Raw genomic sequence first — 16,054 nt, 5'->3', positions numbered from 1 at the left:
GATTCTGAACAAGGGCCGGCGTGAGGGGACAAACAAAAAAATGACTAAGTCGGCCCCCAAAATTTGGTTGACGCAAAGATTTCTGCTCAAAACAATGAAATTATGATTGAAAGCATATTTGCGGCACCAGAAACCAATTCGCGCCACCCGGAAACATGTTTGGTTACTGTCCATGTTTTCGCAGGGACACTTGTTGCAGATGGACACTACGTCATTACCTCCCAAATATGGCTGCCACGTAGGCACGTCTCAATCCGCAGAAAATATACTTGCAGATGCATGCAACCTCATGACCTCCCCGACATGGCCGCCACGTTGGCACGAGTCAAGCTGCTACCGGGCGATGACGTATCTAGTCTTCATATCTATGGATGGAAACTTGGGACCATTGCTCGAATACACTGCTGTAGACAGAGAATGTCCAAGTTTTGGAATAACTTTCAACCAAAAAGGACTAAAACGAAGTGGTTCCAATTACTGCAAAAGCGAAGATGGCCTTTAAACAGGTGCTTAAGACAAGATTCACACACGTGTTGCACTAGCTTCATGGCATACTAAAGGTAAGGTTGTTGTTGTTTTTTTTACTTTTTTAGCCAATGTAATATACCCTACAAGCCCAAGTTTTAACTTTAAACGTACTGTAACCCTACCATCGCTAGTTAGAACATACTGTTGTCTCATGTCTAGTCTTCATATTTATGGTTGAGAACTTGGAACCACTGCTGGAATACACTGCTGTAGAGAGAGGATGTCCACATTTTGGAATGACTTTTAACCACAGAGGATGAAAACAAAGTGGTTCCAATTACTGCAAACACAGAGGTGGCCTAACGCACCACCTTGAGATAGCACATTTACATGCGGGCTGGAAATTTGCAGAGCTGCCAATTGTTACGGAACGTCACTGAAAGTTGACTCGTTACAGCCGTAACACTGATTGTTCTGGATGATGGGGGTGGGGGCAGCATCTGACATTACCGTCGCTTCCACATTGAACAGCTGCTTGGTGCAGGCTATTTTACTACACCCCCCGGCTGCCAAGCCCAAGAGGCGAGAGTTCTCTTTGCGTCCGGTGTCAATGCATTGTAAGTCACTGATCATCACCTCCATGGTAGCAAATAAGCTACACTTATTACCATGCTTCTTACAAAAGTGTCACGAAGGGAGGACGAGGAGTGGATCGGCGAAGCCATGCTAATTGCTAAGCTATCGTTACAAGCAGTCGCAAAACATCGAAATAAGTGATTTGGTGAAACAATACACTTGTAACATAACGTAGGTCTGGCTGGAACCGCGTTTTCGCAGAGAGTGACCAACAAAATAACAGGACAATTAACACACATCCACACAGGACGCCACGTCTGAACCGGAAATGAATTAGTACGTCACCGCACAAGTCACTTCCGAACATGGGCAGGTTAAAAGTATATTATGAATATTAATAAATATTTGTAATAATGAGTCCCACAATGGGGAAATTTGCATCATTGTGGATACAGAAAATATAAATATGTAATATAAATAGCATGCAAAAGAAGACAATTCCATTTCTTCTTCTTACGTGTACATTTTTACACTTACAAGAAGCATATTGCACAAAATAGCTGCTTTAATGGACAAACTCGGAACTGATGATACGTCTCAAACGATGAGCAACTCAGTTTCTACAGTTACTACTTTAAAGTCATTTAAAGTGATTTCAGATTCTCGTCCACTTTTCCATTAACTAATTAACTCCTTTTTTTCCCTGTTTAGAATGACCAAGGAGTCTGGATTTGCTTCGCCTCGTCGTCACAGGTCTTTGTGGCTTCTTGTCAAACAGCAGTCTTATGGGTACTGTTGGGTAGTACAATGTAGTACATTTCATTTACATTTGGTTTTGTAATCATTTTTAGATTGGATACTGACCTAAGATATTATTATAACTAAATGATATCCATCCAAATCATCAGCAATCAGACAAAAACAAAGATTATGTTTGCAATCACAGTGTAAAATAAAAATTGCAGCAAAGGAAATAAAGCTTTACAGTTGACCTGTAGCTCTGTGAGAAACTGTGACAGTTACTGTACATACCGTAGTCCTCCAGCAGTTGTTTCTGTAGCTGGGGCAAGGTCAGTCTGTCCTGAGGGGAGCTGCTGCAATCATCATCGAAACAGACCTGATTCAGCTGCAGGGAAAAGGAATTATGCAACCAGAATTTTAGATGACAGTAGATAACAACTCAGGAAGCAGATCAATACCTGCATTAAAAAGGTCCTTGCATTGGGAGCAGCGAATAGTCCAACAAAGAGACAAAGCAGACATACATTACCTTAAACCATAGATAGTCTTCAGTCTTGTCTGCCACTTCTCCATGGTTATCGCTGATGTCACATTTCCCAATGAGGCAGTAAACAGCTCGCTTGTAAGGATCGGCACTGTTCCTCAGCACTCTGCGGTAGTGGAGACGAAGCTTGTTCTCCGAAGTTGGGGAAAGGCTAAACGGTGAAGACAAAACAGATGGAAGACTAAGAAGAGTATTCTATCATGTGTAAACGAGGGAAAAAACAACAAGAAAAAACACACTTCTCACCGTCTGTCTGGGCTGTTTGCATACTCCTGGAACCAGGTCTTGAAGTCTCCTAGCTGGTGCTGCACTCGGTTGATTACGTGCATGGCTGCGTTCAGGTCGCCACAACGTAGACAGTAGTAGATCACAGCCCAAACTGGGTGGCCCTCTATCTCACCATCCTGTTGTATGAGCAGACATGTTACAGCTAACACAATGGAACAAAGATAGTCTATTCCCATTTATTAGAACGTCCCCAGTGATTAAAATGAACTCAGACCTCGGTGCAAACTCGAGTTGCATCCTTTTTTCTTTTGGAATTTTGCAAAACACAATCAAAGAATTTGAGCAATGATAGGAATATGTATAGTACAGTACATCGAAAGCATTGGTTACCTGCATGCCAGGCAGGGGCCCTGGTAACTTGATGTTGAGAAAGCTGCGGACAAGTTGGTACGTTCCCGGCACCCCTCCTAGTTGGGCCTGATGAAGGTTCCCGAACACAGTCACCATGGTGTAATTTTTATAACTGTAAGATAGGCGACAACCCACAGTACCTTAGTCAACTGTAAAATATTATTCTGTTTTATATGTGACTCAAGTAAAAGTAAAAAGTTGTCCTCCAAAAATTACTTGAGTAAAAGGTACAGTACAAAGTACTTTACTCAAAGTACAGAGTAAATAGTAACTTCTGATTTGTTTTAACCACAGCATGAACATCAATAAAAAAAGAATTGCAAAATAAAATATGAATGTGCAAATTATGATATTGCTGCGTGTGTGTGTGTGTACGCACAGTCAAAACTACAACAAAAAAACTGCAATTTACTGCAGGGTGTTTTCTCAAGTTAGAAGTGAGCTGAAATATCCACGTTTGGGCAGACAGTACCAGACATATATAATACATGAAAGCTGATGTTTTTGTTCGTCTAAATGTAAACACGAGTAGCGCGCCGTTGCCTTCATGGTAACGGCGACCTTCCCAACATGGCTGCCACGTAGGGAGGACAATCAGCCAGGCTGGCTTATCTAGTGTTGATACCTATGCCCAGGAAGCCCAGTGGAAGACGATGTGTGAGGTTCATGTGACTTTGTGTTGTTTGATTGGTGGACGAGACTTAAACGTCACTAGCGCTTTAATTGGATTGACGTAAACAGCGGCCAATGCGGAAATCGAAGTCGTAGTCTCACACACAAAATAGTTGATAAGTAAGCAATAATTGATCAATAAAATTAGCGAGCGACATTTAGATCATTGTAACGGAGTAAAAGTACCGTTACTTCTTAACAGCAGAAGCAGCGGAAGTGTTTTTTCTGGTCTGGCACTCGCATTAGTCCGCCGCGGGGTAATATTCAGAAATTACATGTGTGTGTGTGGATGGTGGATGTGTGGAATGGATCTAGCTGCCAGCGTTCAAGGAGTACGAAACAGCCTATGACGACAGCGACGGCGAGTCTCCCCCCACCGTCCCATGTATGATTTCAATGGGATTCAAATTAAACTGTCAAGCATTTCAGAATAGCATCATCATCATCAAACAAAACATAACCATAAAGAAATTAATGATGGGTCTTGTTCAGTCATATTTAAAAATATATATATATATTTCACAAATTCTGCCAGGGTATGTAAACTTATGAGTACAACTGTACATATGCAGTCATACGTACCCGTCATATTGGAATGAAAGTTTAGGCTACACCTTTCTCATAACCTCTAGGTGGCAGTGGCATATTGGAATGAAAGAGTACAGCTTTTTCATAACCCCTAGATGATGGCATACATTTTTAAAATGGGAAAGTTTTTTTCCCATTTTCCCCTATACCTATGCATAATGCGTACCATTGACTTTTGACATTTTTTTGGAAGGGGGATGCACATTATACACGAGAAACTACGGTACCCTCGTTGTTGGTGACATAATGTCACAGCCGAACACGGCACCTGACGACAGTTAAGACCGTGGGCACTGGCCCATTCACTAGTATCAACGTTACCCACAAAGCCATGTTGTCGCTGGTGAAAGTTTACAAAACTACCCATCGTAAAATGCACACTACACAGTCGGGTGGTGGTGTTGATGTTCAGCTCGCCATCTGCATGTCTTCAAAAAGTCAATCCATCGCTTTTTTATTTTCAAATTTTTTGGGGGCGCTTAAATAACGTCACCGAACTGTTCTGTAAATTGAGGCATCCAGCGAAGACGCATTTTCGGGTTGCAGCCACCATGAGCTTGCCAACTACACGCCGGAGTGGTAAATGGGCCTTGTTATGGAAGTTAAGCACAGCTAACTCACAACTAAGCAGCATAGCCAAACGAAACATTGTCACTTTGTCCGTATATAGTGGGGGAGGGAACTCTCACTAGAAAGGCTATGCCCCAGCCCCCGTGTTTTAGCCCCGCTCACAAAATAAGGACAAAAGGTGAAAAAGATGCTTAAGCTATAGCTCAACAATTCAGCACTATATTGTTTTTTAAGTCTTTGCATGTGTTCTCAGCACTTATCTCCAAAGATATTTAATATATTTAGAAACAAAACACACATTTCTGCTTAGGGCCACTTTAATTTACCTGTAATTTAGTTTACCTGTTCTCAAGGAAACCGAGCGCCTGCCGCACAAATGCCATTTGCATCTCAACTGAAGTGCGACTCTTCAGTGTCTCTTTGGCAGGAACCAGCAAAACATCAGTCATCTGCTTCACCATCAGCCACAAGTCTGACACATTCTAGAGGGTGGATGGTCGTTAATGAGAATCACCTACATACAGAAGTGCAAAAGAAGAGTCGTATTTGCAGTTACGTGTAATGATATTACCTTATCGTCCAAGCTTTCTGCTACAGATGCACATAAATCCCCCAGATTTGGCTGAATGTGACCATTCACAAGCTTCTCGTTAAAAATGTAGATCTAGAGGAGGAAGCGGCAGTTATAAACAAACAAATAAAACAGACATTACGCACGCAGCAGACAGGAAAATGTGCAGTAATAATATTTTATTGACATTTGAAATCACGCCATAAATTTAAAAAGCCTACCGTTCCATCTTCAGTTTCCCGACTAAAAGCAAAACATTATGACCATCGAGTGAAATGGTTCACAACAAAAAACAGCAAAAAGACAATTACAATACTGAAGAGGTCGTCAAAAAAGATGACAAAAACGAGACAAATGATGCTGCAAGCAATGTGCCGACACATTGTGCGAGGACGCGGATCATGACAGACAGAGGGAAGGTCACAGTGGATAACAAGTGAGGGTAAGCAATGGGAGAGACAATTTACCCACAATCCTTCTCTGCTGCCCAATCAATCAATACGTTTGATCTGTCTTCCTGTGACCTCATTTTTCTTTAATGATCAGGCATGCGTGCAATTTAATTTGATCCACTTTATGCTTGAATTCAGATGAATCTATTTATTAGAATATGAGTAGATGATGGAATGGCTACAACAAATTCCTAGTTAAAAGAATATACAGTTTATGGCTATATTTGAAATTAGATCCCTTTATCCAAACACTATAAATGACTAATATTCGTAAATGGTAAATACCATATTTTTATGAAAACTCTTCATCGCGTCTTGCCACTGTATTATACACCATTACAAATCCACTGTAATGGTGTATAAAGGCAAAATAAAAATGTGTTAGGATTGTGTGTACACAGGAACCAACATTTTCTCAAAATAAATATCTTTAAGTTTAAAAAAAAAAAAGGTACTGATTACTGTTAAAAGGCTAATTTACGTCATTTTAAAATATTCTCTAGAGAATATAAAGATACATAATATAGATTCCAGTTCTGCCATCGTGACCCAAAGATGAACGAAAGAATGTTTTCTAGCACCACCAGCTCCCTCCATGACTGCCATTGGATTGACTCACCTGACGCCCATATGCCACCTCCACGCTGTCCAAAGCACTCCTTCCTGGTGCCGTTATTTCACTCACAAAGCTGGGCTACAACAAAAACAGCAGCAACCATCTGAATACGACGCACACAAGTACGGAATGCTATATGCACATTTTCTGTTGCTATCCTGGCAAGGTGATGGATGTACTTTGAACTTTTTGTTTTGTTATTGCTGTTTTGATTCATTTCTAAAAGTGAAAAATTCTTCAGCCTGTTGGGCAGTTTAAGCACCGCTTGTAATTCTGTTGCTGGTACAGCACGCAGGTGAATATGAACCAGCTGCTGTTTTGTTTCAACATTGAAGATGTACAATAACGCAATTCTTTTTCCTGTCGAGATTGATACCAAGACCCCCCCGATACGAAAAAAAACAACAAAAACGTTTTAAACTTATACTTGTGTAAATTGTTTGTATGAAATGGATCAAACGTAGCTACTACAAAAAGGTAATACAAGCTAAGAAATGTGCTACCAGATTTGACATATTGAGAGCAAAAAGTTATTTGATGCTATATTAAACATTTGAGAAAGTCGGGTAAAATAGACCAAAAATAGACATATCCTTTTGTCTTCATTATTTAAAAGCAAGAGGTGGAGGTGGCATTCTATTTTGGGGAATGTTTCTTTTTCATGATCGACAGTAGCTCAAATAAACTGGTCTACGGATACAAAAGAAAAGGAATTCAACCTGCAGCATTGTGCTCTGCAAAACAGCAACAACAATTGTCTTGTATGTGAACAGTAATGGCAAATTTCCCATTTATTACATTGTTTTGCCGTCAATGTGAAGGCTGCTTAAGCTTTGTGCTGGGAGTCTTGTACCTCCACGTCTTGACTGAAGTCAAGGGCATCCTCTCCTGCTCCGAGAAGAGTGTGCAACACTCTTTGCTTCACCTGCTCCCACTGCACCAGCATGGACTCACGATGGTACTCTTCAGCCAGCAGAAATGTCTGGAGCACACTTTGCTTCATTTAAAGTGTACATTCATATATGTCGAATCACACAAAACTGTGCCATACCGGATCCAAACAATACACCTGTATTTATATGATCATTTTGCAAGTACAATTTGTGCGTATGTGATACCTAGTCTGCTATATTCCTGTACAAGACCACTACACATGTAAACCATTTCGCATACACTCAGTAAAGGATGTCAATAGCTAGCTCTAGACTCAAGTAGAGCTTGTGAAACCCCATCAGGACTTGTCTATTTTAACCCTCCACAGAGACTCAACGTGAGATAATGGGAACATTAGATAATTAAATCCTTTCCATCTCCAGCCCAGGGAGATACCAATCTGGACTGGAGTCCCCATTTACAGAGTTAAATTGGTCACTACTTGGGTCTCTCAGCTCTTTTTTTTTTTTTTTTTTTTTTTTACACATTTGAGTACGTCGCTGCAGCTACACGCCAATGCAACACAAAATTTGTGCTAATTTAGTGTGAATGTCTCTAGAACTAAACCACCAGAGCACTTTTTTGGGCTACTTATGATATTATTGCTATAATACTTTTCAAGGGTGCTTCAAACCTTGCTGAAATTTTGAATATTGTCGATATCAAATGAATATTTTATAAAGCTGTTTTGATAAACTGAATATTTAAACCAATAGTGAAAGGGTTGTGAGCATTGTATTCTGTCATGAACCTGTGGGACACAGAAAGACTCTCTCTCGCTTTTTTACATTGGGGTTCAGGATGTAGACATCTGGAGGGAGATGTAATAAAAGCTTTCTTTATTAGTCTTTAGAGCATTTGGTGATTCAACCCTTCACATAAGTCTTTCCTGCTCCCACAGGGAACAGGGAGATAATGGGAACAACAACTAATTAAAGGCTGGGGCTATTAGATCTGCTCATCAGGGAAGCCATTTCAAACCCATTCCCTAAAGATTTGCACCATTTAGATCACAGCCAAAACACGTGAGAAAAAAAAGCATGTGTGTTTGCAGATTTTCTTAACTTCATGTCGAAGAAAAAAAAAAAAAAAAACCCCCCGCAGTCTTTTCAATCCAGGCAATACGGGACAAAAACGGCACTTAATCACGTTAAAACTGAAGTCATTTCTAATTTCCGATATGATAACATCTCATCATCTAAGATCATTTAGCCCTGCTAATTTTCGAGGTGTGTTATCTAAACTCCCACTTTGGTCTGTCACGCATCTCAAAGACCCAAGCAGAGATCAGACACTTGAGGCATGGCACTGACCCTTCGGCGAGATTCCTCGATGGCGGACAGCAGGGCGTTGTCCCTCTCGTTCTTCAAGAAGCCCTGTGCAAAAACAGGAAGACAGCAGAAGAGGAAAAAGAGAGGATGACATCTTAGCTTGGCTGGACAAAATGATGATAAAAAAAAAAAAAAATGTGAAGAGTCCTACAGGGAGAAATGTAACAGACATTTACTCTGCGGGAGACAAGAAGCCGCTTATCAAGCATGTGTCGGGATTAGTGAAACGTACAGTTGCTATTTCACACAGCTGAAACTGCAAATGTTTGCACTTTGAGCTGTACTAATTCTCCACGCGCCATTTTGCAATGAGACAGCAATCAGCACAGACTCCATTTTGAGATCTTCGCAAAATGGCTTCCGCTGCGAAACTTCCCTCCCTCTCGTGCGCCTCTCCCTGTAAAACCTGTGCTCTCATCCAACTTGATGTGTTTTAAAGACACACTTAGCAATCGCAAGAGTGTTCATTTGCAAGTGGCTCTTATGTAACAAATGCTGCATGAAGATGAGTATGAGGCTGCAATCGGAAAACGCAGTGACCGCAGACGAGCATATGGAGCGGCCATTTTGAGAAACCATCAAAATGGCAGGTAGCTGATGTCTTTCTAGGAAATCGAGTCACTGAAGACCTTGCTCGGAAGCCACAAATGAGCATAATTGCTGTTAGTCATTTACTAAACATGACATCAAACTCAAGATTTGCCATCTTCTAAATGTTGTAATTTATCATTTAGGACAAAGTGCTTATCTTATAGAGGTTAAACAGAAACATGATAGTACACTGAATAAGCTCCAGTGTTGGATTGCAATTGAAATACAATGAGTAATCTAAAGATAATGTACTGGTTAAATGAACAAATGTGTCAATATTGGCTGTACTCAACTGAGGAGACAAAGACAGACATGCCCAGGAGATTTTTAAGTGGATTAGCTTTTATTCTTTCACGGTTTTGCAGCCATTGAGATCAATACATCTGCAACGGGGACAAAAATTGGTACTTCTCATTAAATGCCCTGAGGAAGGTTGTAGTTTTCTGAATTTATGTACTGTAACTGAACGCCTTCTGACCTGATGGAAGAGCCTTTCAGATAATAAATAGCTCATCTATTTAATAATTATGCCATTTTGGTGCTATTTGCTCGACGGCGGACAGGATCATCTTCGTAGCAAAGAAGGATGCGACAGCTATTCTTGGAGCCAACAAGAGAGGATGCTCGCTTACAGGGAAGTGAGCACTCTTGGCCTCCTATTTCCTCCCTCATCACCTCTCTTGTGTACCGTATAAAAGCCACCTGCTGGTTCATTTTCCGACCATTAGTCACGTACACCCTTTGTCGTATACAGTATTTCCAAGTCTTCCTTTTCCCCCTGAAACTGAGAATACATGCAATTTTACCATCACTGACCAGATTGTCAAAAACTAAATGTAATGTTGGTGAAAAAGCAATAGTAATAGCGTCTAGACAATTTTAACTTGCTTAAAGAAACAAGAGCCTGTGCATTTACCCTGCTGATAAAGATGTAATACACTTCAGTGAGCCAGTCTGTATAATAATGAACATATATCATTCCTATCATCATCTTTGTCTCTGGCAGCTATCTAATTATCCATCCAACCATTTTCTCTACAGGCAATTTAGAGTCTTCAATCAACCTACCGTGCATGTTTCTGGGATGTGGGAGGAAACCGGAGTACCCGGAGAAAACTCATACAGGCATGGGGAGAACATGCAAACTCCACATAGGCGGGGCCGAGTGCACCCCGGTCCTCAGAACTGTGAGGCAGATGTGCTAACCAGTCGCCCACCGTGCCGCTCCATCTAATTATTATATCTGAAGGGGAGGGGAAATGATATGTCTTTGAGAAACAGGCGGTGCGAGAAGAGCTGCTCATTCGGCCAGAATCTTAAACAGTAGTGACACGTTGAGAAACACACTAGTATCTCTGCTGCATTCTTGCCTCAAATGAACTGCAACCAGAACGATTTTTCGGTGCAGTGTTTTTGTTGTCAGCACAATTCACTCTGCCAAAGAATGCGCCGAGAAGGCATTTTTGGTGCCAAATGTATTTTGCGGTGGCCAAAAAGACCATTGGTCTGACATACAAATCTTTTCCTATTTAGGGATCATGTTTCATGTGTGGGTAGTAGGAAATTCATTTTAGAACAATCTGGGAAACAATGACAAGGAACTAATATGTACAATTTGGTCAGTACATGACGGCTGAGAGCGACATGTTCCTCAGCCTGAGCAGTTGACTGCTGATGCTTCAATTCTTCCACACGTTCAAGCGCAAACTGTCAAATAAAGCCAGTGCAAAGCAGAATAGAGATCAAGTTAAATCATAGAAAAAAGGAAAACGAAGAAAAATCGATGCAAATTTTCAAACGGTCGACATGGTGTGTAGGGTAGCCAAGGATGTAGGTTTTCTGGAAGCCCCACCCTTACATTGTGCATCCTCAAAGACCTACTAACCACAATGAACATTTGCAGCCAGTTGACCATAAAAGCCCAGAAGCTTCAACAGCACAACCACAGGGGAAAAAGATAAATGCTTAGCTTAAGTGTGTAAGAACATTACATGGGTCAAACTGAGTGCGGATGGTCTTTAAATCAATGGAAAAAGAAAGCAGTTTCTAACATTGTCTTCATTTACCCTAACAAGATTTGTAAATGTCAACATTTTTTCTTCATTGGAGGGAAAAAGTGCCTATTGTATCGCCATGCACGTTTGGTGAGTGACGCATGTCTGGTCTCACATGTATGTTAACATGGACACATGGGCTGGTTCACTGCGCCGGCTCATGCGGGCCGTCTTTCTTCGATAGTTGGTCTGCAACTGAATGCGGCCTTTCTGCATTTGCAGGGAAATTTGTCACGAAGTGTGTGACAGGGATATTCAATATAGGAGTACGGCACACGAACAGCGTTTGAGAGAAAATAAGGGTGGGCGGCATACTCTGAGTGCATGGCGTTTTTGCCCTCACTTGCCATGACACAAAGAGCTGACCAGTGCCCTGCGTGCCCGCGTATGGAGAAAAAAAAACAACACACTACACTTCCCATTATCATAATTATACAGCTACATATGCATACACCACATGTAAGCACATATGTTAATCTTATTTTAATTAACATTTTCAATTAATTACATTTTAAGTACTTTCACGTTATATTGCATTTGCCAGTGATCAATCATATAAGCACAGAAAAGAGCAAGAAAGACAGACAGGTGAGAAGTGTAAGAGACAAAACAGATACCGGTCTAATAGCGTGTGCAGAGATTCGTGTGTGTGGGTAATACTCACTCATGCTCAGTGGCTGCCTGGCAGAAAAGAGGACGTGTGAACACAGAAGAATTTAAAAAAAAATATATATATATATATATACACATATATATTCTTTGTCTGTGCCCGGGTTTCCGGGCTTTGACAGAACAGGAAAGACCTGCTTTGCACTTCGGTTTCTCCATCCCTCCATGGTGTTCCGTGTCAGGGAGGCGGCAGCGGTGACAGTGGCCGCCATTCTGGGGCGTGTTCCCCTTGCCCTGTACGGCCAGCATGGCAGTGCGCCTGCAGCCCTTTCCTGTCTGAAACCAGGCCACTGACTGTGAACCCCAAAGAAGTGAGTGCAAGTGCCAAATCAAGACTCACTGGAGGTGGTTTTATTGTCAGAGGGCCATACCAACTGCGGAGGCAGACACAGGGGGGGATGCATGGGAAGGAACTATGGATTCGTAAAGGGTATCTGTTCATACCATCAGCTGACTCCCCCCTCCCACAGCCACATATCATTACTCTCGTTCACGTACTCCCTCACTTCATCTAAACATCGCTGACAGCCCTCCGCCTCCTACCTTCCTCCATCCCACTCATTTTATTTATTTTTCATCCATCTATGCATCCTTTCGTTCCATCCCCTCTCCTTCCTCCCTTTTCTCAATGCAATTATAGTAATGGATTTTTCCCTCCTCGGTTGATGGCTTCCGACATCCTGTCTTGAAATGAGGCTAATCGTGCTCTTAAGGGTCATGTTTAGTTAATGAAGGGCTTCGGAGACACATTGGTGGGGAGAGTTGGGTGGGGGGAGCACACAAAGCTAACATGTTACTCTACACACCACTTGAAGTCACACTCATTCACAGCGGCATATGGCATAGCTGCAGTCGTTGTGTGCAAGCCAGCACAAGCTAGAATAGCGAGCTGCACGTGCCGCACATGCAAATTCATTCATTCATAATCCCAGGAAGAGTGGAGGTACAAGTAACCGCCCGTCACTGACACACTGATCCAACACTGCTCACACACAGACAGACACACACACACACACACACGTGCATCCTGTGTAGCCATGTTCACGTAGCGCTGCAGACGCTCTGTGCTCAGCCAACTGGATCTGCTGCCATCACTGCTGGAGGATGAGTGGGTATGTAAAAAGACGATGGGGGTGGAGGTGGCGGGGGGCAGAGGAAAGGAGAGGATGTAAATGAGATAAAGACAAAATATAAACTGTAAAAAAAAAAAAAAAAAAATGTACACGAGCATGGTGAGAGACCAAGATGGAAACGGGAAAAGTGAGAAGAGGGCACGGAGATGCAATCAATAGCAGTTGAATGTCATTTGCCCCCCCCCCCCCCCCCCATCAGCAATGCTCTCAGCATTCCACGCCTTATGTTTCACTATTCTATTCATTTTTGGGGTGCTCCAGAGTTCCTCGTTTTTCTTTGTTACACTTTCGTTTCCTCCTTTGCCACTAGGGCCATGATTCGAGGGCATGGAGAACAACTAATCCATGACAAATGGGTTTTCACCAGAATTTCTGTCTCATAGCTTTTGTAAATCTAGCTGCTTCGAACATCTGACAGCGTCACCTGTCAGGAGTTTCAACTCCCACCTCTGGCAAAACTTCAACCATGTCCCGAGTGAGGTGGGGGACATTGGAGTCCAAGTGGGCCATGTTCCAAGCCTCCATTGTTGAGGCGTTGATCGAAGTTGTCGCCATAAGGTGGTATTACCCACACACATGAACCCTCAACTGGACACTGACAGTGAGGGATTCCACCAAACTGAAAAGGGGGTACCAACAGGCCAGGCGCAATTCAGCTTTGGTGGTTGCCGAGGCAAAAACTCCAGCGTGGGAGGACTTTGGTGAGGTCGTGGAAAGCAACCTGTGGGCGGCTTTGAGAAAATTCTGGTCCACCATCCTGAGTTTCAGAAAGGGGAAGCAGTGCACCTTAAGCACTGTGTAGAGAACCAGAATCATCTTTATTTGCCAAGTATGTCAAAAAAACAAGGAATTTGTTACTATCATTTTGTTTTTCCTATACGGCTGAGTCTTTTTGTTATTACGATATAGCGCTTTCATTTCTTTTTTTTCCGAGTCCAGTTTTTTCCTTCATCGTGTCTTGTTCCCTGTTGCGCTCCGTACATCCACTTTGTGGATTTTTGTTTAGTTCCATGTTTTTTCACATCAGTGCGTTATTTTTGGTTTTGTTTTATTTTTTGCCCATCGTTGTTGTTTACCGGTAGGTACTCCCTTGGTTAAATAAAATTGTTTTGATGCTCAATCTTGGTTATGTACTTTGGGGTACTACTTTTGATATTAGGTTCTGTAACACGGAAAGAATGTGTTCCAGGCATCATAACACCCTATAAACTGTACAAGCAATATTTCACGTAAGATTAACTGTCATACAAGTGCAGTCCCCGCCTTCCCCCCCCCCCTCTCCTGGCGCCCTCACCCGTCGTCACTCACGATAGGCTTGCTTTTAGCGGGCTGTGACCTTTTCGTATGGTAGCTGGCTCCTGCCTTGGGACCCGTTGTTGGTTGGGGCCCCCATTCTCTCCGGGGATAGTGGCAGCCGTGAGGCGCGCTGGGTGGAGGGTATTAGACGTGGAGGTTGGTGGTCTAGTACACTTGCCCCTCCCTTGGAGATGGGTAGGGGTTCTTCAGCTAGGCTGGGGGACCGCTCTGGGTCCTGGGGAGTGTGTGGCGTCCCCCTGGTCCCCCTAACGGCGGGGAGGGGGGGCGGTGGGGGGACCAGGGAGACACCTTCGATGTGCAGCGACTCTGTACACCAGTTGACTAACATGCATGTGATATGGTGTTCATTCACTAATGAGTTCCATAGACACGCTATAGGCTTGAATTGCTTCTGCTGGGACCACTAATAACAACAACACAGGTTGTATTAAGATATCAACTTACATGTTCTTAAAAGTGTTTAGACACTATAAAAGCAACCCGCCGCCCCAATCATCAGTAGCACTGCCTTGCTCATTTCCCACATCCTGCCCTGCTCCTGCCCTTTTCTGTCTTCTCTCATCTTGTTCTATTGGTTATCTGTTGCATGTCCTCACCGGGTGCCCCCCCTGTCCACAAATAAGAATACGATTTGACTTTGTAAAGTTACTTGTCGTCAAATATCTAGACTGACTATTGTTCTGCTCTGGTTTACACCCCTATTCCCTTGTCCGTTCTGTCCCTTTGTCCTAAAACCCTTTTCTGTCCGAATGATTAAAAATAAGATATAAGCAGAGGAAGTATTTGACGGAAATCAAATGTTTCTGTTAAACCAGAATTTCGCCGTTGAAACATAATACTTCTCAGAAACATACTGTACATATACGCATGTAGACGACTATTAAACCTTCAGTCTGGGACCATGAAACTCCACGGCTTTCTTCAGTAAATTCCTTTTTAATTTGTGTTCACTCAAACGTTAACAATTTACAAAGCAATTCCCTTGCTGTGTTTATGCGTGTTGCACTGGAACCACAGAAGCATGTATTAGCTCACTCATGCCTCACATACTAGGTCGAAATTGCACACAAACATGCGCAGACACAGGCAGTGTTTACATTCACCTCGATGACAGTTAAAGTATCACTTGTCTAAGGCTAACCCATCCACCACCTTATACTGCTATTACGGAGTCCATCCTAGCTGACACAAGGCAAGGGATCAGCAGGGCTATCTATCTATCTGTTCTGTTAGTGTGCTTTTTTTCTATAAAGTTTCAGTCGGATAATTCATAAGACATGACAAAAAGGCCATTTTCTGTCGGCTTTCTTTAATTTTTCCGCCGCCTAAATTAATTGATAGGCCAGGCATGGTCAACTCAACAATTATACAGAGCCATTAACAGCCAACACCATCACAAAGAGTCACACAAACCACGGATGCTCAAATGACAACAGAAACAATACAATTAAGTAAACAAGTTGCTTTTTTTATTTTACTTTAAGTATGTGGCCCCTTGACTATACTTTGCCCACCCGTGACCTAGACAATCCAGCTATTTCTAATATTTAGTAAAAAGGTAGCTATACAGCACTGATAGATGACTCTCG

At 42.4% G+C, this 16,054-nt stretch overlaps 1 protein-coding gene across 4 annotated transcripts in view; it reads right to left on the bottom strand.

The window, feature by feature from the left end:
• nup93 (nucleoporin 93) overlaps nt 1-16,054 on the bottom strand; it is a 30,010-nt gene that overhangs the window by 7,099 nt on the left and 6,857 nt on the right. For 2 of the 4 annotated variants that reach the window (XM_061774970.1, XM_061774971.1), the window contains exons 4-12: nt 8,684-8,746; nt 7,291-7,419; nt 6,441-6,515; nt 5,370-5,462; nt 5,141-5,280; nt 2,948-3,080; nt 2,576-2,733; nt 2,315-2,480; nt 2,077-2,170 (exon numbers count right to left, since the gene is read on the bottom strand). In XM_061774970.1, coding sequence (XP_061630954.1) covers nt 2,077-2,170; nt 2,315-2,480; nt 2,576-2,733; nt 2,948-3,080; nt 5,141-5,280; nt 5,370-5,462; nt 6,441-6,515; nt 7,291-7,419; nt 8,684-8,746 — 1,051 coding nt within the window. Of the gene's footprint in view, nt 1-2,076; nt 2,171-2,314; nt 2,481-2,575; nt 2,734-2,947; nt 3,081-5,140; nt 5,281-5,369; nt 5,463-6,440; nt 6,516-7,290; nt 7,420-8,683; nt 8,747-12,010; nt 12,325-16,054 lie in introns of those variants that run through there. The other 2 variants (XM_061774973.1, XM_061774972.1) reach the window with 2 other exon arrangements.

The sequence above is a fragment of the Phyllopteryx taeniolatus genome, chromosome 5 (genome assembly GCF_024500385.1).
Source record: "Phyllopteryx taeniolatus isolate TA_2022b chromosome 5, UOR_Ptae_1.2, whole genome shotgun sequence".
NCBI classification, from domain to species: Eukaryota; Metazoa; Chordata; class Actinopteri; order Syngnathiformes; family Syngnathidae; genus Phyllopteryx; species Phyllopteryx taeniolatus.
The sequence above is the reverse complement of the archived record's forward strand: the minus strand, read 5'-3'. Positions and strand labels throughout refer to the sequence as shown.